The sequence below is a fragment of the Psammomys obesus genome, unplaced genomic scaffold (assembly GCF_907164565.1).
Source record: "Psammomys obesus unplaced genomic scaffold, mPsaObe1.curated_primary_1811, whole genome shotgun sequence".
Classification (NCBI taxonomy): domain Eukaryota; kingdom Metazoa; phylum Chordata; class Mammalia; order Rodentia; family Muridae; genus Psammomys; species Psammomys obesus.
In genome coordinates, this window is record NW_026596051.1 from 18081790 (window position 1) to 18109542 (window position 27753).

The window sequence follows — 27753 nt, forward strand, 5'->3', positions numbered from 1 at the left end:
TAGCAGAGGAGAACAGCTGAAAACAGATGGTTGCATCAGCCTTGACACTCTTATGTTCATCATTTGTTTTTTTTTTGTTTTGTTTTGTTTTGTTTTTTATTCTTTCACTCTCATGTTTTAGTGTTTTAGTCAATTCCTCATTACTTCCCAGTATACATACTTCAGGGTTCAAGGGAAGAAAGACTTAACTGTTTCTGCTAGAACATTTTGAAAAGTCATCATTATAGTATTTGCTGTTAAACTTGGAAAGTTTCTTCTATGTATCTAATAAAAGCTTAATTTTGGGGGTTTTCTTTGTTTGTTTCCTAAGCCTCTCGACAATCAGAGACCTCAGGACCTGTCACAGCAAGTAAATCTTCCTCTCTGGGGAGTTTCTACCATCTTCCTTCCTACCTCAAACTGCATGATGTCCTGAAAGCCACTCACGCCAACTATAAGGTAGTGCTCCCTGCTTATTTCTGAACATGTACTTCCAGTGGGATGCATATCTGTTTAACCATGTTCATCCTCACATAGAAAGAAGCCCTGTGACATTGGACTTAAATTTTGCTTCCTGAGTTTGTCTTCTAGCTTGATATATGGTAGCTTTATAAATATTTAGGATTTATGTATTAGAGAAGTAATTTGTGGTCTCTGGATTTATTGACTTTCCAAAAATAACTTGGCTTCAGAGACATGTCTCAGGAACTCCTGGGGCTCAGCACATGGTCCTACTTATAGGTAAGGGTCATCACTGCAATATCCTAGAAACACACATCCAAGCCAAGCAGGTTTCATGTGCCCACTCCCTCTGTGAGCCTCAGAATATAGTGCCCAATACACACCAAAATTTTAGCCTCAGGGGAGAACAGCAGATGTTCACTACAGGCCTGTAACCTGAGTGTCTTACAGCTAGTGGGGGTTTCTGTCAGTGCAGGGACTCCTTTGCCAGATGACCCCTGATTCAGCTTTGCAGCAGCCTCTGAATGACGGTGTGTAGGTTTACATTCTTTTCCCTAATTATTCCAGCATTGATGAGTAATTTATACATTTATCCTTATTGATTTGAAATCCTATCTTTATAAAATGTTAAAATCTCATGATTGTTTAGTTTCATTTATGTTTTTGTTACACCAGTTGTTCACTTATCTATTAGCACATTTTTCTTTATTTTTTAATCTAACTAATTAACTAATTATGTCCACTGTGTAGATTCCCTCAGGTAGATCCAGTCTAAGTGAATGTTAATCAGGCTTTTTTGAGCTCATGATACCTTTTTGTTTGTTAGTTTGTTTCCTTACCTTAGAAATCTATGAAAGTTAAAATAATTATTAATATAACTTTATAGCTCATTCACATAGCCCTGGTATTTCTTAATAATTGTTTCTCTGATACATAGCTTCTTTTTTGAGGGCTAGTGATAATATCTAGAGCTTCTGTTTATGTGCTGTCAGCCCACAGTAGAGGAGGTCACATGCAAACTGTTTTGCCTGTCTCTGCTTTCATCATTCCATGCTCCCAAGGTGTGTGCCCCTGCTGGTCCTCTTTGTTCCTGAAACCTCGGGTGCTTGCTTTTAATATTGGCCTTCCCATACCTTAGATTTCTGCTTGTTTCCTCTCTGGCTCTACTTCTTTAATTCTTAAGTTTGCGTGTTTTCATCTCATGAGGATCCTGGAAATATTTTTTAATCCTGAGATTGGAGGACTGTCAGAACATGATTTGGAAATTAAGAGAGATAATAGAATTACCTCTTACAAATCTAGAATTATTCCAGTGCATAGGAATAATACCTCCAAAAGGCTGCTTGCTATATGGACCACCATACACTGGGGGAACACTCTTAGCACGAACTATTGCCCACCAACTGGACTGTAACTTCCTAAAGGTTGTATCTAGTTCTATTGTAGAAAAGTACATTGGTACTATTGTAGAAAAATACATTAATTAGAGAATTTAATTATGCCTGGGACCATCAAACATGCATCATTTTTGTGGATGAAATAGATGTTATTGGTGGCCGTTAGTTTTCTGAGGATCCATCAGATGACAGATTCAAAGAACTTTAATGGATTTACTAAATCAAGTAGGATGTATTTGTTACTCTGCATAGAGTTAAAATGATCATGGTTACAAACAGACCAGATACACTGGATTCTGCTTTGCTGCATCCAGGAAAATTAGATAGAAAAATACATTTTGATATACCAAATGAACAACAAGATTAGATATATTGAAAATTCATGCAGGCCCTATTACCAAGCACACTGAAATAGGTTATGAGAAAATTGTAAAGCTTTCAGATAGCTTTAATGGAGCAGAGCTGAGAAATGTTTGTACCAAAGCAGATATGTTTGCAGTTCATGCAGATCATAATTTTGTAGTTCAGGAAGACTTCCTATAAACAATCAGAAAAGTGGCTGATTCCAAGAAAGAATCTAAACTGGACTACAAACCTGTGTGATTTACTATAAGATTTTTGTTGGCTGATTTACTATAAGATTTACATTGGCTTAATGTAAAAATAAAATTAAGGAAAATAATGTATGTATTGGCAGTGATTTCATTAAAAGTGAATAAACATAATAGTATATAATTTAGTAATTCTTTTAAAATTGGTACAGAAGAAAGTTGTATATTTATTAATGCTGCCGTAATTTACAAAAGACATTTTGAAGCTTTTTATATTTGCTTTGTGAGCATTTTGTACCCCATTCGAAGATAAATTAAGATAGTAGAAGAGAACATTTCTTGTGACTTACTTTATACCTTGTTTTCCTTGTCCTAAAAAAATAGAATAAAATATGTTTTAGTTGTTCTATTTCAAGAAAAGTATCTGTTATGTTCCTTTGATTTAATTTATAATGTCTGTTACCTCCATTATTTCTCTTTCACTTTTGTCTGAATGTTCTCTCTGTTGGTGAGAGTGCCATACTCAAGTTTTCCACTATCAGTGTGTGAGTTCAGTATGTGATTTAAGCTTTAGTAATGTTTCTTTTACAAAAGTGGGTGCCCTTATGTTTGGGGCATAGGTGTTAAAAATTATAATGTCATCTTGCTGAATTTTTCCTTTGATGTGTAGTATCCTTTCCCATATCCTTTGATTAGTTTTGGTTTGAGTCTATTATTAAATAGATATTAAAATGGCTACACCAGCTTGTTTCTTAGGTCCATTTGTTTGGAATACCTTTTCCCAACCTTTTACCCTGATGTCCTTTTTTGATGTTGAGGTGTGTTTCTTGGATGCAGCAGAAGGATGGAACCTTTTTTCACACCCATTCTGTTAGTCTGTGTCTTTTTATTGTGGAATTGAGACCATTGATATTGAGAGATATCAATGACCAATGACTGTTGATTCATGTTATTTTGTTATTATTGATGGTGTTGGTGTGTGTGCTGCTTCCCTTTTGGTTTTGATGGTGTGAAATTATTTCCTGTGTTGCCATGGGTGCAGTTAACCTCTTTGGGTTAGAGTTTTTCTTCTAGCATCTTCTGCAGACTTGGGTTTGTAGATAAATATAACTTAAATTTAGTTTTATTATGGAATATCTTATTTTCACCATCTATGGTAATGAATGTTTTTCTGGGTATAGCAATCTTGGCTGGTATCTTTGGTCTGTTAAAGTCTGCAGCACTTTTGTTCAGGTCCTTCTGGCTTTTAGGGTCTCCATTGAGAAGTTGGGTGTACTTCTAATAGGTCTATCTTTATGTTACTTAGCATTTTTCCTTTACAACTTTCAGTAGTCTTTTGTTGGTACTTTTTGTTCCTATTTGAATTCCTAAATATTTCATTTCTAGAATTTCCTCAGTTTTTGTTTTCTTTATTGCTTCTATTTCCATTTTCATGTCTTGAATAGTTTTATTCATTTCCTTCAACTGTTTTGTTGTTGTTGGCTTTCTTTAAGGGACTTATTAATTTCCTCTTTAAGGATCTCTATTATCTTCATATAGTTGGTTTTAAGGTCTTTTTCTTGGGCTTCATCTATGTTGGAATATTCAGGACCTGCTGTGCTAGGATAGCCAGGCTCTGTAGGGATTTAGTATCCTGACTGTTATTGATTGTGTTCTTAAGATAGGCATCTAGGCATCTGGGTTTGGGGTGATTATTAGTCTACATGCTGAGTTCTGGGTCTGTCTTTGTGAGTGGGTGTTTTGTTCCTTGGTTTCTGTTTCCTCTCTGGATTTTCATAGAGTGTGATAGGTGTGTGTTTCCTGTTTCCCTGGATGTGGCTGCTGTTGTAGGAGGCCAGTTTGCAGTGAGGAGTAGCAGAGGAAGGTCAGGAGTGGGTGGTTGGTGAGAGCCACAAGAGATGTGGGCAAGGGGAAGGAGGCCGCAGCTGGTGTTATGTTGTAGTGCTAGGGAGGAAACTGAAGGATTGACTTTAGATGATGGAGTGGGGAAGGTTTGGGGACAGCCCACCTAGTGTTCTGACAAACGTGTACTGCAGTTTAGCAGGAGGTGTCACCCAAGTTGGAGGCTGAGGCACAGTGATGACTCGAAGGATAGGGAGGCCAGGAGAAGATGGTCTGTGGAACCCACAGGAGCTGTAGAGAAGGGGAAGAGAGGCTACAGCTGGTGATCTGTTGCAGTGCTAGGGAGGAGACTGAGGGATTGACTCTAAGAAAACATAGTTTAAGGGAACTTCTTGAACAGGGGGTGGGGGAAGTCCTGCCAGTATATTGTAAATTTAACTCATTTTACTTAAGAATTCAATTTTCATTACCAATTTCTATCTACCTGATTTTGAATAGTATTCTACATTAAACACTGAGTTTACTTTAAACTTGAGTTACCTGTTTTAGGGTTAATTTTGACAGTATTTACAAAATACTAACTAACTCAAGCTAGGCAGTGGTGGCACACATCTTTAATCCCAGCACTTATGAGGCAGAGACAGGAAGATCTGAGTTCAAGTACAGCTTGATGTACAGAGTGAGTTCCAGTACAACCAGAGTTACACAGAGAATCCCTATCTGTAAAAAACAAAAGTTGAAGCCAAGCATGGTAGTGCACACCTTTAATCCCATCACTCAGGGAGGCAGAGGCAGTTGGATCTCTGTGAGTTTGAGGCCAGCCTGGTTTTACAAAGCAAGGCCAGAACCGCCAAGGCTATACAGAGAACTCTTATCCTGAAAAGAAAAAAAAAAAAAAGTTGTTTATTCCCTCCAGTTTTGTCTCTGCAAATGAATTAGTTACAATTGTACTTGGCATGACTATAAACATAGCTCTGGGCACATTATGTAATTTGATCATTTATAAGATGAGTTGACTTATATATATTAGTTATCTTTAGTAGTTTACAATAAGCTAGTAACTCTTTTTATAAGATTAGATTTTATAATTTATCCCCGATAAGTTTGAACCTTAAAAAAATTATAATTCTTGAATTAAAGATTATTTTTAGTATCAAATAAACTTAAACCGTAAATACAGTCCACAAAGACTGGCCTTTGATAGTGTACTTTTACGCTATAACAGTTTTTTTTTATCTCAGTTTCTCCAAATAGCTAAAGTTTAACAAAGATAGCAAAATTATCAAAGGTTTTTGTATGACCCAGTTTTAAAACAAACCATCTAAGGAGGCAACACCAGGCTTACGTGAAAGCAGACGGACGCCATGTAATCATTTTAACCAAGATCACATGGCATACTTCTCTACCCCATGAAGGCACCAACCAAGATAGTGACAAGGCGAGCTCTTGAGCCCATTAGCACAAACCCTTTTTCTTTTTTTAAAAAGATTTGTTTATTTATTTTATGTATGAGTGCTCTGTCTGCATGTACACCTACAAGCAAGAAGAGGGCATCAGACTCAAGTATAGATGGTTGGGAGCCACTCTGTGTGCTGGGAATTGAACTCAGTACCTCTGGAAGAGCAGCCGGTGCTCTTAACCACTAAGTCATCTCCCTATCCCCACACACCCTTTTTCTAAGTGAGAGTTGAATCCAAGTTACATAGTATGCTATAGCAAATTAAGATTATCTATACTTAGACTTTTAATTATTAACTTTTTTGTTACACATTTTAAGCTAACTTTTGTTTGGAATTTTGCAGCTTTTTAAAACCATACTTAATGAACTTATAAATCCTGAGATACAGAAAGTTTACATAATGGTCTTACAAATCCTGAGATAAAAGAAGGTATATACTTTAGTAATAAAATTTTAGAGCTCAGACTTCTCATTGGCACCATATGTTAAATTGTTAATGGCAGCTGTAGAGAGATGGAAGGCAGAAAGAAAGAAAGGCTTGGTCTGACCTTAAGTAGAACCATGGTTAGGGGAATATTTTTGTCACCAACATGTGCTCATGGCCAAAAATGCCTACTCAGGTAGAATGACTTATGTAGTCCTTGAAGGAAGCTGGGGAGTCTTTCATCAGGAAACTATCAAGATTTACTCTCATTTCCTGTTTTTCTCCTGTATTTTTTCAGTATTCCCTTTTATCATAGATGTTTAGGATCAAGTTCTGTGGGCAGATTTTCTTCTTCTGTAATGTTTTCGCTACTGGTTCTTTGCATAACCAGCCCCCCCCCCCATCTAATTCTGTAGAAATAGGGGAATTGTTGTATATTTCAGGTAAGCTAAAACTTTTAGAATCTTAATCATCTTAAGACTAACTTGAAAAAAAAAAAAGACTAATTTGACTATATGTAAAATTCACAGTGACCAGATACCCCTGGGATGGTGAGAGTCTAGGTCAGCACTGCAGCAGACGGCATTTGTGTCTTTGTTGTAGATAACCAGACTTCGGTGGTGCCAGTAACCGTGTCCTCTCTCCTTCCACCTTGCCAAGGTCACCTTAGATCTTCAGAACAGCACTGAAAAGTTTGGGGGATTCCTGCGCTCTGCCTTGGATGTCCTCTCTCAGATTCTAGAGCTGGCGACACTGCAGGACATTGGAAAGGTTTGTATCTGGTCTCTTTTCCTTGAACCTGGGTCAGAGTACCTCGAGTACCACTTCTTCATGTGCTATAGGCACATCTACAGCTACAGCAGCTGGGGAGACTGTGTCCCATTTATGCTCCAGTGTTACAGTGTCGGGGGCCAGTTCTGATAGGTCTGTTAACAGCGTATGTTGTCTTTTCACCACATTTTTTCACTTAAAGGTTTTCCTTAAACCTCTTTTAGTCTAGAAAATGTTTTCTAGAAAATGTGCTTACGGGATCCTTTTTTTCTCCTTTCACCTTTTTAAATGGAAAGGGACAAAACCAGATGAACAATCGTGACCGACTAGCTCCTTCCACAGTTCAGAAAGTGCCACATCTGGGCTCACTCGTGTTCTCTAGTTCTGAGTGCAGTGATCTTCCTCCCCACCCTCTAACACCTAGGTCTGCCATTGCTAAAGCACTTTTTTTTTTCCAGTGTACTCCATGGTGAGTCAACAGCCATCTTCAACTGAAATACAGTACAGTCGTCCAGGACCTGCCAACCACAGATGTCAAAATCCATTCATACTAATATTCCTTATATGAAATGGTACCCACATCCGCTTATAATGACTAAATTGTCTTGAAATTACTTGTATTGTTTAGGAATAATGATAGGAAAGAAGCCTGTACAAGCCCAAATACAGACACTCTGAATCCTGCTTTTCTTTCCATTTTTTTTCCTCTTCTTTCCTTTTTTTTTTTTTTTTTTTGACCCATATTATCAGGCTACACACTATTTTACAATTTTGTCTCTGTTGCCTACAGCAGCACCTGAATCTATTAACATTCAGTAAACATTTGTTTAATAATCAGATGTTCTTCTCAATAATAAGTTTGAAAGTTGATTCTGGTTCACACGATAAATGTACCTAGTCGTACTCCCACCAGAGGCTAGAACTTGGAAAGCTGTGGCAGGAGCTAAAAGACCACCCATGTCAAAAACAAATGAACAAAGAGAACTGATTTGAGTGTCTCATCTGCTTTATAGCTTTGTTCCAAGTATGAATAGCCCTGTCATAATTCCATGATGTTGATAGATGGCTTTTGTTTTTCCACTGTCTAGTAGGTCTTGTTATTCCGCACTAATTTTTATAGATAATTGGGATATGTATGTGAGTTTCGCTTGCTTTATGCATAATACTCATTTTCCCACATATCTTACCATTCTGTGTTTTTCTCTGACTTCTTCCAAGATTTTATACTCGTTTTGAATGATTTTATTATGATGTGCCTTGATGTGTTTTTTTTCTTCAGCTGTGTTTCTTATATTTTGGATTTGTTGAGTTTCTTAGGTTCTGGGGCTTTATAATTTTCTACAGTTTAGAAAAGTTGGGGCTACTTCTTTAAGTATTTTTTTTTATTTTTTAATTTTTTATTAATTACACTTTATTCATTTTGTATCCCCCCATAAGCCCCTCCCTCCTCCCCTCCCGATCCCACCCTCCCTCCCCTTTCTGCATGCATGCCACTCCCCAAGTCTACTGATAGGGGAGGTTCTCCTCTTCTTTCTGATCTTAGTCTATCAGTTCTCATCAAAAGTGGCTGCATTGTCCTCTACTGTGGCCTGGTAAGGCTGCTCCCCCCTCAGGGGGAAGTGATCAACGAGCAGGCCAATCAGATTATGTCAGAGGCAGTCCCTCTTCCCATTACTATGTAAACCACTTGGACACTGAACTGCCATGGGCTACACCTGTGCAGGGGTTCCAGGTCATCTCCACGAATAGTCCTTGGTTGGAGTATGATTTTCTGGGAAGTTCCCTGTGTTCAAATTATCTTGTTCTGTTGCTCTCCTTGTGGAGTTCCCGTCCCCTCCAGCTCTTACTATTTCCCACTTCTTACATAAAATTCCATTCACTCTGCCCATCAGTTGGCCATCAGGCTCAGCATCTGCTTTGACAGTCTATACTGAAGAGAAGCTTTCAGAGGCCCTCTGTGGCAGGTTTCAAGGTTGTTTCCTGTTTTCTTCTGGCTTTCAGAGGCCCTCTGTAGCAGGTTCCAAGGTTGTTTCCTATTTTCTTTTTCTTCTGATGTCCATCCTCTTTGCCTTTCAGGATGGGGATTGAACATTTTAGTTAGGGTCCTCTCTTTTGCTTAGTTTGTTTAGATGTACAGATTTTAGTGGGTTTATTCTATATTGTATGTTTATATGAGTGAGTATATACCATGCGTGTCTTTTTGCTTCTGGGACAACTCACTCAGGATGATCCTTTCCAGGTCCCACCATTTACCTGCAAATTTCATGATTTCCTTATTTTTCATTGCTGAGTAATACTCCATTGTATAGATGTACCACCGTTTCTGCATCCATTCTTCAGTTGAGGGGCATCTGGGTTGTTTCCAGCTTCTGGCTATTACAAATAAAGTTGCTACAAACATGGTTGAGCAAATGTCCTTTTTGTTTACTTGCGCCTCTTTTGGGTATATGCCTAGGAGTGGTATGGCTGGATCTTGAGGAAGCGCTATTCCTAGTTGTCTGAGAAAGCGCCAGATTGATTTCCAGAGTGGTTGTACCAGTTTACATTCCCACCAGCAGTGGAGAAGGGTTCCCCTTTCTCCACAACCTCTCCAGCATGTGTTGTCCCTTGAGTTTTTCATCTTGGCCATTCTGATGGGTGTAAGGTGAAACCTCAGGGTTGTTTTGATTCGCATTTCCCTAATGGCTAATGAGGTTGAGCATTTCTTTAAGTGCTTCTCTGCCATTCGATATTCCTCTACAGAGAATTCTCTCTTTAGCTCTGTTCCCCATTTTTTAAGTGGATTACTTGGTTTGTTGCTTTTCAGCTTGTTTAGTTCTTTATATATATTGGATATGAGTCCTCTGTCAGATAAAGGGTTGGTGATGATTCTTTCCCAATCTGTAGGCAGTCGCTTTGTTTTGATGACGGTGTCCTTTGCTTTACAGAAGTTTTTCAATTTCATGAGATCCCATTTATTGATTGTTGCTCTTAGAGCCTGTGCTGTTGGTGTTCTGTTCAGGAAGTTTTCTCCTGTACCAATGAGTTCTAGGGTATTCCCTACTTTTTTTTCTAGCCGATTTAATGTGTCTGGTTTTATGTTGAGGTCTTTGATCCACTTGGACTTCAGTTTTGTGCAGGGTGATAAGTATGGATCTATTTTTATTTTTCTACATGTAGACATCCAGTTGGACCAGCACCATTTGTTGAAGATGCTATCTTTTTTTCCATTGTATGGTTTTGGCATCTTTGTCAAAAATCAGGTGTCCGTAAGTGTGTGGGTTTATTTCTGGGTCTTCTGTTCGATTCCATTGATCCACCATTCTGTTTCTTTGCCAGTACCATGCAGTTTTTATAACTGTTGCTCTATAGTACAGCTTGAGATCAGGGATAGAGATACCTCCAGAAGATCTTTTATTGTAGAGGATTGTTTTAGCAATTCTCGGTTTCTTGTTATTCCATACGAAGTTGAGAATTTTTCTTTCCAGGTCTGTAAAGAATTGTGTTGGCAATTTGATGGGAATTGCATTAAATCTGTAGATTGCTTTTGGTAAGATGGCCATTTTTACTATGTTAATCCTGCCAAGCCATGAGCATGGGAGATCTTTCCATCTTCTCATATCTTCCTCTAATTCTTTCTTCAGAGACTTGAAATTTTTTTTCATACAAGTCTTTGACTTGCTTGGTTAGGGTTACACCAAGGTACTTTATGTCATTTGTGGCTATTGTGAATGGTGTTGTTTCTCTAATTTCTTTCTCAGCCCTTTTGTCTTTTGTATACAGGAGTGCTACTGATTTTTTTTGAGTTAATTTTGTATCCGGCCACTTTGCTGAAGGTGTTTATCAGCTGTAGGAGTTCCCTGGTAGAGTTTTTGGGGTCACTCATATATACTATCATATCATCTGCAAATAGTGATAATTTGACTTCTTCCTTTCCCATCTGTATCCCCTTGATCTCCTTCGACTGTCTTATTGCTCTAGCAAGGACTTCCAGCACTATGTTGAAGAGATATGGAGACAGTGGGCAGCCTTGTCTTGTCCCTGATTTCAGTGGGATTGCTTTAAGTTTCTCTCCGTTCAGTTTGATGTTGGCTATAGGCTTGCTGTATATCGCCTTTACTATGTTTAGATATGTGCCTTGTATCCCTGATCAAACTCAGGGCTGAAATCAATCAATTAGAAACAAATAAAACAATTCAAAGAATCAATGAAACCAAGAGCTGGTTCTTTGAGAAAATCAACAAGATCAACAAACCCTTAGCCAAGCTAACTAAAAGGCAGAGAGACACCACTCAAATCAACAAAATCAGAAATGAAAAGGGGGACATAACTACAGACACTGAGGAAATCCAAACAATCATTAGGACTTACTTCAAAAGTCTATACTCAACAAAATTTGAAAATCTAAATGAAATTGACAATTTTCTTGATCGATTTGACTCACCAAAGCTGAATCAGGACCGGGTAAATCAATTAAATAGTTCTATATCCCCCAAAGAAATAGAAGCAGTCATCAAAAGTCTCCCATCCAAAAAAAGCCCAGGACCAGATGGCTTCAGCGCAGAATTCTACCAGATCTTCAAAGAAGAGCTAACTCCAATTCTCTTCAAACTATTCCACAAAATAGAAACAGAAGGAACATTACCAAACTCATTCTATGAAGCCACAATCACCTTGGTACCTAAACCTCACAAAGACTCAACAAAGAAAGAGAATTTCAGGCCAATCTCCCTTATGAACACTGATGCAAAAATACTTAACAAAATACTTGCAAACCGGATCCAAGAACACATCAAAGATATTATCCACTATGACCAAGTAGGCTTCATCCCAGGTATGCAGGGGTGGTTCAATATACGGAAATCCATCAATGTGATCCACCATATTAACAAACTGAAAGAAAAAAACCACATGACAATCTCCCTAGATGCTGAAAAAGCATTTGACAAAATCCAACATCCATTCATGTTTAAAGTACTGGAGAGATCAAGTATTTTTTTTTTTAACCCTTTTCCTCATCCTGTTTTTTAAGGGTCTTTTAATTACCTTCTAAAAACCCATATTTGGTTGCTTAAACTTGCCCTTAGCTTACTATTGCTCTTTTAAGAATTTGGGTTTTATTTTTCTAGGTTCCTTTTTAATTGTGTGTGTGTGTGTGTGTGTGTGTGTGTGTGTGTGTGTGCACGCGCGTGCGCGCACGCACGTACACACAGACGTATGTTGGCAGAATTCAGAAGAGGGCACCAGAGCTCCAGAAGCTCGAGTTGTAGGTGGTGGGGAGCCGCCTAATGTGGGTGCTAGAAACCCAACTCAGGTCCTCTGCAAGACAGCATCTGCTCTTAACTGTCTTTCCAGCTCCTATTTTTAGGTCTCTTTGTTTTTAATCACTTTATCTCCTTTTCTTTTATAGTTTGTGTTATAGTCTTTGCTAAGCTTTCTCCTCTCCACATCTGCTTAATATAAAATCCCATCTATTATATCTTTCATTGTTAACATCATAGTCTTTAGAAGTTTGATTTATATCTCTTTAACTCTTCTGTCTTTATTTAACTTAGAAATGTTATTTATTATTTATTCATTTGTGTGTGTGTGTGTGTGTGTGTGTGTGTGTGTGTGTGTGAATGCACATGTTGGTAGTGTATGTACTTGTCCACATTGGAGGCCAGAAGAATGTTGGAAGTCCTTCTCTATTTTTATTACTATCCACCTATTAGCTGTCCTGGACTCACTTTGTAGACTAGCCTGGCCTCAAACTCAGAGATTGGCATGCTTTCTGCTTCCCTGAGTGCTGGGATTACAGGCATACGCCACTGTGCTGGCTTCTCCACCTATTTTTTTTGCAGCAGAGTCTTTCCGTAAATTAGGCACTCCATTTTTTCTGCTGTGCTGGAAGCCAGCAAGTCCAGCAATCTTATCTTTTCTCTCTTTGGAGGGTTATAGGTGTGTACAGGTTACCCAGCTTGTTATGTTGGGTCCTGGGATCTGAATTCTTGCCCTCATGATTGTGCAACAAGTGCTTTTATTGAGCTCCTACTTAGCTGTTTTAAATTAATATTTTTTGTGAATTCTTTGAAAATTTCATGCAGTGTATTTTCATTATCTTCACTCCCAACTGCCCTGTACGCCTCCTGTTAGATTCTTCCCCACCTTTTTACCCACCCCCTCTACTCCTTGTGTCCTTCCCTTTTTAGTTTAGTAATTCATCACTCCACTTTTTGTTGTTTATATATTCTCAGTGTGAGACCATCAGCTAGACTGTGGCAAATCAAGCAGGCTCTATGCTCTGAAAGAAAACTGTCTATAGCTCCTCAGGTTGGGGCAGTTAATGTCAAGAGGACATTGCTTCACTCTCTGACCTCTGGTTCTTATAGTCGTTCTGCCCCTTGTTCTGAGATGGTCCCTGAACCTTGGGAAAGGTGTATAATATAGATGCTCCATTTGTACCTGTACTTAATTTTTAAGTTGTAATAATTGACTTAATGTACTTTGCTAACTCTAAAATCTTCATTTTAGGTTTGTGGCTAGTGGGTTATATTTATTTTTAATATTGACTGGGTTTTCCTGCTTCCTTGCTTGCCCACTAATATTCAACTAGCTGCCTGACCTTGTGGACTTTCCTGTTGAGTGCTGGGTATTTTTGTGTTTTGTTAAGTTGTCTTCAGCTGTTTTGGAATCTAGTGCTGTTAAATGTGACCAGCTGCTCTTCCTGGTGTTACTTTTACAACTTGCCAGATGGGTTGCTGTGGAACCTAAATTCTGGCTCATTATTCTCCTCTCCTAAGAGAAGTCAGACCTAGTTGAACATTCTAACCAGTGCCTGTTTGGTAGTGAGAGCAGGGGCTGTTCCCAACCTTGTGTGAATGCCTATCTGCCCCTTTAGTTCTTCTGATGATTGTTTCTCAGGCGTTGGCCTTGGTGGCTTCCTTACAATTGTCTTTGGAACACCCTCCCCAGTCTCCAGGGATCTTTAGATGACTCCTCTTCTTGGTACCATATCCTGTGAGCTGTGGTGTTCTTGGGATTTTTTGGACTCACTGTTCCCCAAGAGCTTGGCTTCTGTCTCCTTGTTGTGCCACAGCCTGGAAATGCTCTTAAGACCCTTATCTAGGACCATCCTAGGGCCTTGTTTGTGTTTCATCTTTTGAGAACACTGATATTTATGGCCTGATTTCAGTGTGTGAGAACTGTGCTGTCAAAACTGTAGTCTTTAAAATACATTGGTTATTTCAGGCAAGGGAGGATAAATGCAGAAGTGGAGTCTCTCAGTATTATATTGTAGAGTGATACCTGTGGTAGTGACCTGGTTCATTGCAGGTCTGGGGCCCTTAGAAGGCCAGGAATTGCATTCTTTCTCTCTATTTGCATCACCTAGTATCATTTCTATGGCACACTGAGTATTCTGTACAGACCGCAGTGAGACTCATTGGCAGTAGCTTTCACAATGCTGCCCTAAAAACAGGGATGGATGTAGATACTTTATTATTTACTGAAGGACTGAGTGACAGATTGAGTGTATAAATGTACAATGAAGCAATTTTCACATAATTATACATACAAGAATTATTATGAATCATCTGTTAAGATGATTGACTGAAAACATTACTCTGATTTTCCCTGACATTTTCATAGTTTATATGGAGACTGTCTTGCTTTTGACAATAATGTGTCACCTATGAGTCACTTACTGTTGTACTCTTCTTTTTACAGTGTGTTGAAGAGGTCCTTGGATACCTGAAATCCTGCTTTAGTAGAGAACCAATGATGGCAACTGTCTGTGTTCAGCAGGTGAGTTTATTTCCTGTCCTTTAGTATTTGGGCTAATTCCTCCAGGCCAAACAACAAAACCTAGTTCCTTTTTAGAAGTTGGTGCTGCTAGTGTGGTATTAGGAAGGGTTGGGTGCCGATGGCTGTCACTCTTGTTTGCTCCGTGAGTGGAACTGTGAAGGGGCAGAGGGTGTCAAAAAGCAGCACTGGTTTTCACTGCTTTGTCTTTGCCACCCCATCCCATTGAACCTGTGTCTAAAGTGCTAATTTCACTTAGAAGCACAGTGAATCATAGGCGAGATCTTCTGAGGTACTTAATAACTTATAGGAATTCACAACCAAACCTTCCCCATATGTTCCTGCTGAGTTTACTACTGGGAAAGTAGAGTCTTAGAGGGTGTTTATTTTATTTTATTTATTATTTTATTTTATTATTTTACCTTTTTCCTTTTACTAGTAGTACTGAGGGTTGAACCTGGCTTGTACATTCTAGGAAAGTACTCTATCACTGAGACTCTTTAAATTTCAAACATGATCTCATTAGTCAATAAGTTGCCCAGGCTCACCTGGAACTTGCAGATTGCCTATTTCAGTCCTGTTGTAACCCCTGTCCGCCAGTTGGGATTACAGACAGGCCTTTGCTGCTCATCTACGTAAAATCTATATTAAGTGAGGTATTGATGTTTCGATTTTTTCATTCTAGCTATTGAAGACTCTCTTTGGGACAAACTTGGCCTCACAGTTTGATGGCTTATCTTCCAACCCCAGCAAGTCTCAATGCCGAGCACAGCGTCTTGGCTCTTCCAGCATGAGGCCAGGCTTATATCACTACTGCTTCATGGCACCATACACGCACTTCACACAGGCCTTGGCTGATGCCAGCCTGAGGAATATGGTGCAGGCTGAGCAGGAGCATGATGCCTCAGGGTAATATTTATGGTGCAAATCTGTTCCTAATGATACAGAGATAAATAATGCATAGCCTGCATTGAAGGCCACTGGCTGAGCTATGGTGTAGTCTGCTCTGCAGAGCTAGCACACTGGAGAGGAAGAGCCCAAGCTGGCTGCCTTGAAGCAGGAGTTCTGACTTCCAAATCTTTTCTGAGACTAGAAGTGGTACACCCCATGTCCTCACCTATTGAAAGCATTTGGTACTTGCTAGTGCTCAAGAATGATGTTCTTTATGGTAAGGTGGCATGTATCAGTGGTGCTTCTTTGTTCTATGATGCAAAAGGCTACATTCAAAATGGCACAGTGGTGCTAGTGTTTAGAGGTATTGAAAGGCACAGAAAAGTATGGGGTGTGCTATTTTGGTTTTCTATGTGAATTTATGTTAATCTTTTTGATGCCAGGAATGTGGAAGTCCCTTTCTCCTAGGGCCTCATTTGCTAGGCATGTACTTTACCACTCAGCTACATTATAGCTCTAAAAGGTGTTTCTTGAATTACCATAATTATTATCAAGTATTTGAGATGCTACTCTGTGTAGTAATGGTAGCAGAATCTTTACTTTCCTTTTTATGATGACAATACTGGAATCAAGGAAAATACTTCTATTCTTAGTTTTAACTTGGTGGTGTGCCTATGCATGTGCCGTAACCCCTGCTTTGCTGTCTTTTCAAGCATTTTATGAGATGGGTCTCTATGTTACCTAGGCTGATGTCCAACTTGTGACCTCCACAGTCTTTTGCCAAGAAAAGCAAATGATATTACCTATCTTCCAGATGGCGTTCACCTCTCTCTGAAGCCCTCTGAGAGGGTGTGCTGGATAGTGGGTTTCCTGTAGTAGTAAACATGGCTTGTATAGCTTCTGCAGTACAGCACAGGTGCTGCACATCTGCACGATTAGTTGGGTCCTTTTGTGTTTAACATATGCTGCTCCTTTACCCAGTGGCCTTTCTAAGTCTCATTTTGACATGTTCTGATTTTTTTGGACGTGAAGTTAAATTGCTGAGTACAGAGGAAATTATTAAAATATATTGTTTCTGCTTTTGGCCATTTGGCAGGTGGTTTGATGTACTCCAGAAAGTGTCTGCCCAATTGAAGACGAACCTCACAAGTGTCACAAAGAACCGTGCAGATAAGGTGAATGGTGCTGCAGCTAGAGATGGCATGTGGACCATGTCACAGGGATAAAAATGGAGCTTAGCGATTTCTAGATGAGTTGCCAGAAGCTTCTTAGTGTAACTGAGCTTCCTTTCATTTTTTTTTTTCCCTATAGAATGCTATTCACAATCACATTAGATTATTTGAGCCTCTCGTTATAAAAGCATTGAAGCAGTACACCACAACGACATCTGTGCAGTTGCAGAAGCAGGTTTTGGATTTGCTGGCACAGCTGGTTCAGTTACGGGTCAATTACTGTCTACTGGATTCAGATCAGGTTTGTGTCTCTGCCTTGTAGTTACCATACGTGTTCTTAACTAAATACAAATTACCCTGAAAAGACACTGCCCCAAATCTGTACCATGCTCCAGTGGGGTTAGGCTTTAGAAATTTCCACAAGTTTTCCACATCTGTATACCTACTCACAACTTCAAAATAAGCTGTTTTTAAATTATAAGATATAATTTAAGATTTATTCTGATGGAGCTTCTTTGCAGATAGTTCAGGCTCTAACATCTGCAACATGTTGGTGTTTCCATCACAATCCAGGCTTTATCTCTCACAGCTTTATGCAATGGCCCTTCAGAGCATTCTTGTAAAGGCTCTTCTGCCACATGTTTTCTGGCCTTGGCAGCTCCCTGAGACCACAGAAATATCGATGGTCCTCCCAATATTGTATATATATATTTTTTTTTTATGCCTCTAGAGCCAGCTCCACATGGAAAACTTAAGTTTAGGCTAACAGCTTGGTATGGACCTTCACCCCTTTGACCACTAGCAACTCCTTTCTTAGGTTGAAGCTCCTTTCTAAGAGCAAGAAACTCTTCAGGCATTCTCCTTTTACAAGTTGGAAATTTAGTAGGGTAAAGTGTTTTTCCTTTAAGGCAACCTTCTCATTGATACAGTGTAGACCAAGAAACCTCTCATTAAGGGCACAAATCTCTTTACCAATTATAGCTTCTTTTTTAGCTGGGATGGGGAGCAACATTAAGTTTCCTAGTATTCTTTTTCTCTTAAAACTATACATTTTTTTTCTATCTCTTTCTATACCAATTGTTTTTCTTTTCACTGTAGACCTGCATAAGAGTTATCAGTAATAACCAATCCATAGACTCAGGGTTATGCTGTCTTTGAAATTTCTCCACAGAAGAAATTAGTCTATTACTTTTTAATTTAATCTCAGGCAAATTCTTAGGGTAAGGACAGAAGGCAGCCAGATTCTTTGCTAAAATATCACAGGAATGGCCTATAGTTCATTTGATAATAGGAATCTTGTTACTTTCTGAAACCTGAGGAGCCAGGCATTATTTTCAGTACTGCGTGCTAGGCTTCTATTAGAACTGCCCATTAAGCTCTGCTTAAAGTGTGTAACTACTTTCCTGTTCCAAAGTTCTAAAGTCTTTCATTTTCCTCTGAAAAACAACATGGTAAGGTTCTTTACAACAGCTCCTCACTCCTAGTAGCAAGTTGAGAATTACTCTTTATTGCTTTGATATCAAATACAAGAGCAAAAATAACATGAAAGAAAATGTTATGCCTATAGAAAACTTATGCCTATAGTTCCAGAGGGATTAGGGTCCACCATGGACATCGGAGAGATGGCTTAGCAGTTAAGAGCACTTGCTGCTTTTCTGGAAGACCCAGGCTTGATTTCTGGAGAATCTGACACCTCATGGCTTCTGCAGGCACTGCGTGCATGTGTTACTTGGACATACTTGTAGGCAAGACATTAACACATAAAATCCAAAATAAGAAAGTGCATTGTGGCAGGGAGGTGCTAGAACAGGAAATTGAAAGGCATTATCTCTGTCCACATTCAGGAAGCAAAGAGAATGAATTGGAAGTAGGGTGCAGCTATAAACGTTCAAAGACTGTCCCCAGTGACATACTTTCCTCAGCATGGCTTTATCTCGTAAAAGCTACATAACCTCCCAAACAACACTACCAGCAGAGGACCATGGGAGAGTTCTTATTCAGACCGCCTGAGCCTCATTCAAGCAAAGCAACCATTGGTAGTAGTCTGCACTCTCGCCTTCTGTTTGATCCAGTGATTCTCATCAGTGGATCCTATAGAGGCATAAATGCAGAAGACTGGTACACAAACTCAGTTTAGATAGTGTTTCACCAAGTGTCTGCCGAGTGTCTGTACATGCCCCAGTTTTGCACAGCAGGTGTGTAAGCTCTGTAGTTCATCTGTGGGAACTTCTGCATAGTGGTGAAATCTCATGGAAAGTGAGAGTCAGATAGACCAGCTCTTCAGCCCAAGTCCTGTCTCTTGTGCCTAGAGTTGTCCTTTCTTCTTGGCTCCTCTGCATGTGTCACGGACATTTTCTAGGTATTGTGTGCTGCAGTACTCATGCTGGTGGTTCACTACTCTCTGGACAGAGTCTTCCTGATGTGAATATAGCTGGTGGTTCCTAGAACTTATTACTTATTTTTCCCAGTGAGGACTACTCTATGTTTTGTGAGGCAGAGTCCTACCATAAAGCCCAGGCTGTCTTCAAACTTCCATCTGCCTGCCTTAGTTTCCTTTGTGCTTGGATTTCAGGCCTACACCAGCCTGCCTACCCTGACCGTGTTTCTAAGGCTTTTTCTGGAGGTACTCTGCAGTCACCTGACTTCAGAGTAGCTTTGAGAACTTGATTATAAACAAGTTAATCTTCTGTGTAGGTGCTTGTGAATGGTTCACAGCTGAGCAGAAGAAAAGATACCTGGCTTTTATGTTGTAAGCCTGTGACTGATGACAACTTTTCTTTCCCTGCATTAGGTATTCATCGGTTTTGTGCTGAAGCAGTTTGAGTACATTGAAGTGGGCCAGTTCAGGTACTAATGTTTAGTTACTTCAGTTGTTGTCTTTGTTATGTACATACATGTAATCCTAGGTCCTTTTAGTGACAGGTGCTTCAAATACTGCAAGTACCCAAGTCTAATCTACATGCTTTTCACTTTTACTCCTCTGAACACTTGCAGAAAACCTTTCTCAAGACTTGCTTAGAAACAGTTGTGCTTCTAATCGTTAGTGTGTTTTCATTTCACACCCAGTGTGTGGTGATGGTGACAGGTCACTAAGTGACCTCTTACCCAGTGGAATCCTTTTTCCTAACTTCAGAAGATGCAATTTTAAGCCATGGCTTAGTAAAGGGAGCGATTGTGAACTTTAGGCACATGTGCAGGGTTTTTTTGTTTTTTGTTTTGGTTTTTGTCAGCTATTTAAAGCTTTAATAATCTTGCAGTACATACAACAGATTTGTAATTTTTGAAAGCTACAGTTCTTAACAAGCAGTTTGTAAAGCACAACATCAGAGTGTTATGAGAATCCCTGGGATTTAGATTCCCAATTCTGATTATGTGACACCTTGGCTTGGTAGTTTTGACCAGGGAACATTTTCTCCTTGGTGTCTTCGAGAGAGGAAAGGAAGATGAAGAGCTAGAAAGATCTTACCTGCTGGCATCCAGTTCTTCAGGTGCTTCCCTCTTGCTGCAGCTTCACTGTCCTAACCATCTGACTCTCCACACAGCAGAGGCAGGAAGACCACTGGTTTGGGTGGGATTAATCGAGGCTGCAGACTCTGCTTTACTTTAGTTCTTTCTCCTGAAGTTGAGTCTTGACTTACTTTATGCTGTGTATACAGATTACATGTCTTATTTTTTTTTTTTTAAAGAAGTGTCTAAATGGGTGTTTTTGTTTCTAGGGAATCAGAGGCAATTATTCCAAATATATTTTTCTTCCTGGTATTACTGTCTTATGAACGCTACCATTCGAAACAGATCATTGGAATTCCTAAAATCATCCAGCTGTGTGATGGCATCATGGCCAGTGGAAGGAAGGCTGTAACACATGGTAATGGGATACATCTTTGCTTGTTGTCCTCGGTCTCTTCTCGACCCACTTTTAACTGTGAACAACAGCTCTACACTGCATGTGCTGTGTGTATATATGTATGAGGGTTTGTGCATGCATGCACACAAGTTAGAGATGTTTAAGAAGAAAAAAATAGCATATTGCTTATTCAGAAATTTGTGAACTACTTGGGGGAGAAATGATAAAAGATAGTGACATTAAGATACAGATAGAGTCTAATAAGTGTGTCTATTTATGAAGCAAATGGATCAAAGTTTTTCATTCTGTCATTTGTATTTACTTTGGTCATTTTTTAGAGTGCGCATAGGCTCAGATCTGGGGTCTCACATGTACTAAGCACTTTACCTCTGATCACACCTCCATACCCAGAAAAAGTTTAAATCTAGCTTGTCAAGATCAAATTTTGACTTTGTTGTTATTTTGTTTTGCTGTTTTCAAGACAGAGTTTCTCTGTGTAGCTCTGGCTGTCCTGGAACTAGCTCTGTAGAGCAGGCTGGCCTCAACGTCACAGAGATTCGCCTGCCTCAGCCTCCCAAGTGCTGGAATCAAAGGAGTATGCCACCACTGCCCGCCGTTTTGTTTTGTTTTGTTTTGAGACAAGTTCTGATATAGCTCGTGCTGACTTGAATTCACTATGAAACCAAGGACAACCTAGAATTTCTGATCTTCTTCCTTCATTCTGAGTGCTGGGATTACAGGCATGATTACCACTCCTGGTTTATAAAGTTCAGGGATTGAACCCACGCTTTTATGCATTTTACTCAAAGCATTCTACAACTGACCTGTATTCCCTGCCCAAAATCTGGTTTCTTTTCTCACTCTCTCTTTCTTCTTTCTTTTTGGGGGAGGGAGGCTGTTGTTTGTTTGAGACTGGGTTTTTCTATGTACAGCCCTGGCTATACTGGAAATTACTTTGTAGACCAGGCTGGACTCAAACTCACAGAGGTCCATCCATCTGCCTCTGCCTTTGAGTGTTTTGGGATTAAAGATGTGTGCCACCAAACCCAGCTCTAAAATCTGATTTCTTTTCCAATGGTTTTAGCATTGTAGTTGGACATTTTCCTTGGGATTTTCTGTTTTGCCACATTATGTTTTAGACGAGAAGCTATTCAATATTTAATTTAAAAAACACTTTGAATTCTGTATCTGTATTTTGTAAACATGCAGCATGTAAATAAAGAGCTAATGAATTAGAACTATGGGAAAACTAAAGTTCTCTTTACAGATTGGCTCTTGTTTGGTTGTTTGGTTGGTTGGTTGTTTGGTTGTTTGGTTGGCTTGGGTGTTTGTTTGTTTCTCTGTATAACAGCCCTGCCTTTCCTGGAACTCAGTTTGTAGACCAGGCTGGCCTTGAATTCACAGAGATCTGCCTGCTTCTGCCTCCAGGAGTGCCTGAATTAAAGGCGTGAGCCACCATAGCCTGGCAGCTTTACCCCAGCACTTCCTTAGGTTCCATGCCATGGCTGCCTGATACTTTTAGTGATTTTTAACTAAGAACCATAATAAATGGTTAGCCATTCAGCTGTCCCTCTTTAGCCTGTAAAAGGAGGTGTGGTATGTAGTTTAAGAATGTTCTGAAGCAGGATATTATGGTGTATGCCTCTGTTAATGGCATTCATGAGGTGGAGGCAAGAGGACCATGAGTTGTAGCCAGCCTGGCTTGTTGAACAAGGCCCTGAGTTATATAGCAGCAACAATGACCAAAAAGAATATGTTGTGATTTCTTTTTTTCTTTAAATTTTTAACAGCAGTCTTCCAGCCTTTCCTTGTTGGATTCCCCCTGCTCCTTTGCCAAGAGTCTATAGCAGTAATTCTCAACTAATGCTGCTATGGCCCTTTTACAGTTCTTCATGTTGTGATGACCCCCTACTCCACAACCATAAAATTACTTTTGTAACTACTTCATAATTGTAATTTGGGTGCTTTTATGAATCATAATGTAAATATCTGATACACAGACTATCTCATATGCAATTTCTGTGAAAGAGGCATTCAAGACTTCCCCCTGCAAGGGGAATCTCAAGCACAAGTTGAGAACTACTGGTCTAGAGCTTTTGACCTTTGGTGTGGATGCATCCTAAGAGCTTTGCAGACCCCACAAGTGATAATGTCAGAGAAGCTCCACCTCCTATATCTACAGGAGAGCATGAACTGAACAGAGGCATTGATAGACTGCCCTCTCAGCTTTCGTAAATTAAACTGTCAGCTTTGCTTCTGTCCATGCTTTGTCAGAGCACAGATTGTGAAGTGCTTAGCAATTGGTGGATGATTTATTTAAAAATACAAATGTCATATACACAATCCTGAAGCAGGAGAGATGGCTCAGTGGTTAAGAGCACTGCCTGCTCTTCCAGAGGACCTGGGTTCAGTTTCAAGCGCCCACATGGTGGCTTACAGCTAGTTCCAAGGGAGCAGATGTATTCTGACTTCTGAGGACACTGCATACATGTGGTGCACAGACATACATGTAGGCAAACCACCCATACACATAAAAAATACAAAGTAAAAATTAGGGGCTGGAGAGATGGCTAAGCAGTTAAGAGCACTGGGTATTCTTGAGTTCAGTCACAAGCTTCTAGATGGTGGTTCATAACCATGTGTAACTTCAGTTCCAGGAAATCAGACACCTTTTTCTGGTTTCTGAGGGTGCTGCATAATGTGGTACACAGACATCCTTTCAGGTAAAAGACCATGCCCATAAAAATAAAAATAAATAAATACGCTTTAAAAATGTAGTGTCTTTGGACTGACACTACACGTCCAGGAAACCTTAGGTCCTTGTGTTTGTTTAAAATACATGAGTGGCAGTCAGCTGTTTTACTTCATACTGGGATGCTTGGTCATCTGATGAAATTTCAGCAAGCAAATAAAAGCAAATATATTGTGTGGCACTGAAAGTCAGGATCTATATATGTTCTTTCCACAGAGCACCAAAGTGTGTGTATGTACCCATGTGAGGATCAGAGTTTGTGGTCCAGAGTGTCCTTGAGGTTCAGAATGTATATTTGCACATACGTACATGTGTACTCATATCACTAAGTATTTGTGTATATGCCAGTGAGGTTAGGGTGTGTGTTTGTGTTACCAAAAGTCAAAATATATGTATGCGTGCCAACAAGGATTATGTGCTGTGTGCCAATTAAAGCCATTTCTTTTATAGTTCTTTTCTATTCCATACTGTTAAACCAATTAATTTGGTTTGACTTCTATTTGGGACCAAGATAAATAAGACCTAAAGAAAAATCTTGATCTAATGAGTCAGTTTGTAACTTAAAACAGTATAATAATATGGTACTGTGACTTAAATGTATTCTGTAGCCACAGAATTTATTACCTTTTTAGTAAATCAAGTAGATTATGCATAGATGAGGGAAGTTGCTATTTTGGTTATTTTAAATGTTTTCTTATTTTCAAATTGACTTTGATTTCAGCCACTTATTGTCAGAAGTGATGCTGCATTTGAAATAGAAGCTAATTTTTCTTGCTGTTACAAGCTTTCACAAGCTGTCAGGCATTGTTGAGAGGAAGAACTGTGGCCTCCTACAGTAGTGTAATGGTGATTTCAGATACACTTTAACAATCCTAATCAGCCCTTTCTGTAAGCCAAGTTCCAGCTAAGGTTTTCTTTATTTATTTTTCTTTTCTTTTGTGTTTTTTTTTTTTTTTTTGTTTGTTTGTTTGTTTTTTTGCTTGTTTGGTTTGTTTTCTTTGTTTTTTCAAGACAGGGTTTCTCTGTGTAGCCTTAGCTGTCTTGGACTCACTTTGTAGACCAAGCTGGCCTCAAAATCACAGAAATCTGCCTGCCTCTGCCTCCCTGAGTGCTGGGATTAAAGGTTGTGCCACTGCACTGGCTTCTTTTACTTCTTAAAATACTTTGGAGTCGTAACAGCTGTCTCCCGCAGGCCGTTTTTGTATGTGTCCTTACTTACTCATTCTTTTGTGCCCGCAGCCATACCTGCTCTGCAGCCCATTGTCCATGACCTCTTTGTGTTAAGAGGAACAAATAAAGCTGACGCAGGGAAAGAGCTTGAAACCCAGAAGGAGGTGGTGGTGTCCATGTTGTTAAGGCTCATCCAGTACCATCAGGTAAGAGGAAGGTATAGTGGTAATCACATGATGGGCATGTGCAGACATTCCATAGCCATGAGATCTGTGTATGTCGAGCTGTCTCAGGAGCACTGGGTTCTCTGGGGCCTACAGAGATGGCAGTGAGAAGAGAAAATACACTATGGTAAGAGCTAGCACAGCCCCAGAAGGCTGTCAGTCAAGATACTAAGTGTGATAGAGGCTGTGTTTTCTCAAACATGGTTCAAGGATCAAGTAATTGACCGTGTTGACCTAAACCATTGACATTTAAAAAAATACTAGAAACTTCAAATCTGAAATAAGTAATTAGTGTATTTACCTCTGTCTCAGCATACTTATGTTCTTTTTATTTGTGTTTTCTAGTTTTGTTTTCCTAAAGTTGGAGCATGGATTTTAAATGCTTTGAGTCAGCACATCTGTGGAAATATAATTTTTAAGTTTTTGTCCTTTTTAAACTTGTACGTTTGTCTATTCCTTCCTTATTTTGTTGGTGTCTTTCAGCTGCCCACCTCTGAATGTTCATAAAACCACAACCCTTTTTCAGAGCAACAGTACTTTCTTTGTTACATTTATGTTTTGATCAATCTTTGTAATATTTAATTAAATATTTAATGCCTAGTTAAGTCACATGACTGCAATAAAAAATAAAAGAGGCATAAAGTAGTCTGAGAGTAAACAAATGACTTTGCCAAACATAGTGGGGCTGGCTGGTAGTGTCTTGGGGAAGAGTATTCCACTTGTGCATACGCAACAGGTTCTTATGCCCCAAGGACATCCTCAAATATCCATGAAATAAAGAGGAGACAAGGTTCTTGTGCAGCATAAACATTGTGTGTGGACCTTGAAGAAGGGCAGCATTGGAGATGGAGTAGTTGGGTTAGGCTTTATATTATCCCTGAGGTGGTATGCTTTTTTTTTGGGGGGGGAAGGGGTGGGGGAGTTAAGCTAGGGTTTCTCCGTGTAGCCCTAGATGTCTGAAACTCACTCGGTAAACTAGGCTGGCCTCAAACTCAGAGATCCACCTGCCTCTGCCTCCTGAGTGCTGGGATTAAAGGTGTGCACCACCATTGCCCAGCAGTGTGCATCTTTTATAGCAGTCACATTTCAAAACTCAGGGGTTAGAAGACTCTTTCTGTAAGCACCAGCTAGTCAGCATTGCAAGCTTTATGGGTTTCCTGGTCTATCGTAGCACAAAAGTGGATACGGGCAGCATATATACAGATGGCATGGCTGTGGTCCAGTAAGACTTTATCTACAAAATGGGCAATGAGCCAGATGTCTCTATTACAAACATTTACCAGGTCACAGATACATCTATTTAGAGTGACCGAAATGACCACCAGTAAACTCACCCTTAGCTTTGTATGACAGTTGTGAGGGCTACTCGAAAATAGATTGCCTTTGCAAAAAGCCCTGAGGTGAATTTAACATACTATTAAGGACTATTAAGGTATCCCATGGGGTGTTTAGTCTAGGGTGTCTTTGAGTTCTGCAGATTACTGTAAGTTTGATTTTCACTTTATTTCTTCTTTGTTCATGAAATGTTATAATGCCATAGAAATAATACTGATCATGAGTCTTCCTGAGCCCACATGACTCACTCATGCCCTTGGAGCTTACTGCATCTCTTCTTCTGTTTTTTTGTTTGTTTGCTTGCTTGCTTGCTTGCTTCACACTCACACATCATGGGGGTGAAGATTGTGTGGCTTCCTCAGTCTTCACTGGGGATTATAGCTCTTTGAACCTTAGAGTTACCCACCTGAGCTTGGACCAGTGTAAGACATGGGAAGGTAGAGGGGCCCTGGGTCGGGAAGCATTCTGATCTCACCCCAACATTCTTGCAGGTTCTAGAGATGTTCATCCTTGTCCTGCAGCAGTGCCACAAGGAGAATGAGGACAAGTGGAAACGGCTATCTCGGCAGGTCGCAGATATCATCCTGCCCATGTTAGCCAAGCAGCAGGTTTGTTACCATGGCCCTGGTTTGCCATCATGTAGTGTGATTTGTTTCAGAATGGACTGTGATGCCTAGGAAGGTTGGTTGTGAACATTATATTCTGACAGGTTTTTGCTTCGAAATTGTTCTTAGTGCTGGTCATGGAGAAAGTGACTTCTTTTATTGCCATTACCCTTTGAGTTTGAAATTACCTTCTCACTTTACAAGTGAGGGAATCAAGGGTCAGAGAGATTATTGAGGTTTTCCATTCTCACAGAACATGAGATGTAATGGGTCTGTAGTTGATTGGTCCAATTCTGACTTGAATACTGAGTCCTTTCTTATTTTTTTTTATTTTTTATTCAGACTCCTGTATTCTAGTCAGTCAGGTATTTTATTTGATCTTTAGCTTTATTTTTGTTCATATGTTGGTTTTTCTTATAACTTACAAAGTAAACCTAGAAGCTATTCATCACTTAGTCAGAATTTCTGTAATCAGATAGTATTACTGATAGTATTACAGATAGTATTACTAGTTAATTAAGAAAATGCAGTGGTCTGGCTGTGCCATATCTTGTGGAAACAAACAGCCCTTGCTCCTGGAATCATGTGGGCCTCAGAACACAGAAATATGCAGCAACTCACTCTGCAGCAACATTACACCAGAAGACAGAGCCTAGCTATAGACAGTCCTTCCAAAAAGCCTGAGCATCTGCTACATGGAGCTCTGACTGTGCTTTGATTGAAACCCCCTAGAAGATGGCAAGGCACGGCTTTTGAAATAGTTTCCGTAGAAAGCACAAAGTGGCCATGTTCCTCCAATTTCATAAACATTTGTAGGCATACTCTGTCAGTAGTAGTGTCTTCATATGCTGCGCAGTATTGCAGGGACTGATAATAAATATTTCATTAAACAAAATATACTGAAAAGCACTGCTCTCCCACCTTACAGTGAAGCTTTCCTTGAGACAGACAGTGAATAATAAGGCAGGTAACGAAGGATTTTAATTTTTTGATGTAATTTTTATTTATTACAATTTATTCACTTTATATCCCAGCTGTAGACCCCTCTCTCGTTCCCTCCCAGTCTCACCCTCCCTCCTTCCCTTCCCTTACTTCCTCCCATGCCCCTTCCCCA

General features: G+C 39.6%; 1 protein-coding gene and 1 pseudogene across 2 annotated transcripts in view; both read left to right on the plus strand.

Annotated features, from left to right (window-relative positions):
- The window catches only part of Htt (huntingtin), a 143701-nt gene that overhangs the window by 63666 nt on the left and 52282 nt on the right, over positions 1 to 27753 (plus strand). For both annotated transcript variants that reach the window (XM_055624231.1, XM_055624232.1), the window contains exons 28-37: positions 311 to 438; positions 6775 to 6885; positions 14572 to 14649; positions 15332 to 15555; positions 16634 to 16712; positions 16849 to 17010; positions 19501 to 19556; positions 20426 to 20574; positions 24545 to 24681; positions 26526 to 26642. In XM_055624231.1, coding sequence (XP_055480206.1) covers positions 311 to 438; positions 6775 to 6885; positions 14572 to 14649; positions 15332 to 15555; positions 16634 to 16712; positions 16849 to 17010; positions 19501 to 19556; positions 20426 to 20574; positions 24545 to 24681; positions 26526 to 26642 — 1241 coding nt within the window. The remainder of the gene's footprint in view (positions 1 to 310; positions 439 to 6774; positions 6886 to 14571; positions 14650 to 15331; positions 15556 to 16633; positions 16713 to 16848; positions 17011 to 19500; positions 19557 to 20425; positions 20575 to 24544; positions 24682 to 26525; positions 26643 to 27753) is intronic.
- On the plus strand, positions 932 to 2441 carry LOC129688936 (26S proteasome regulatory subunit 10B-like; annotated as a pseudogene).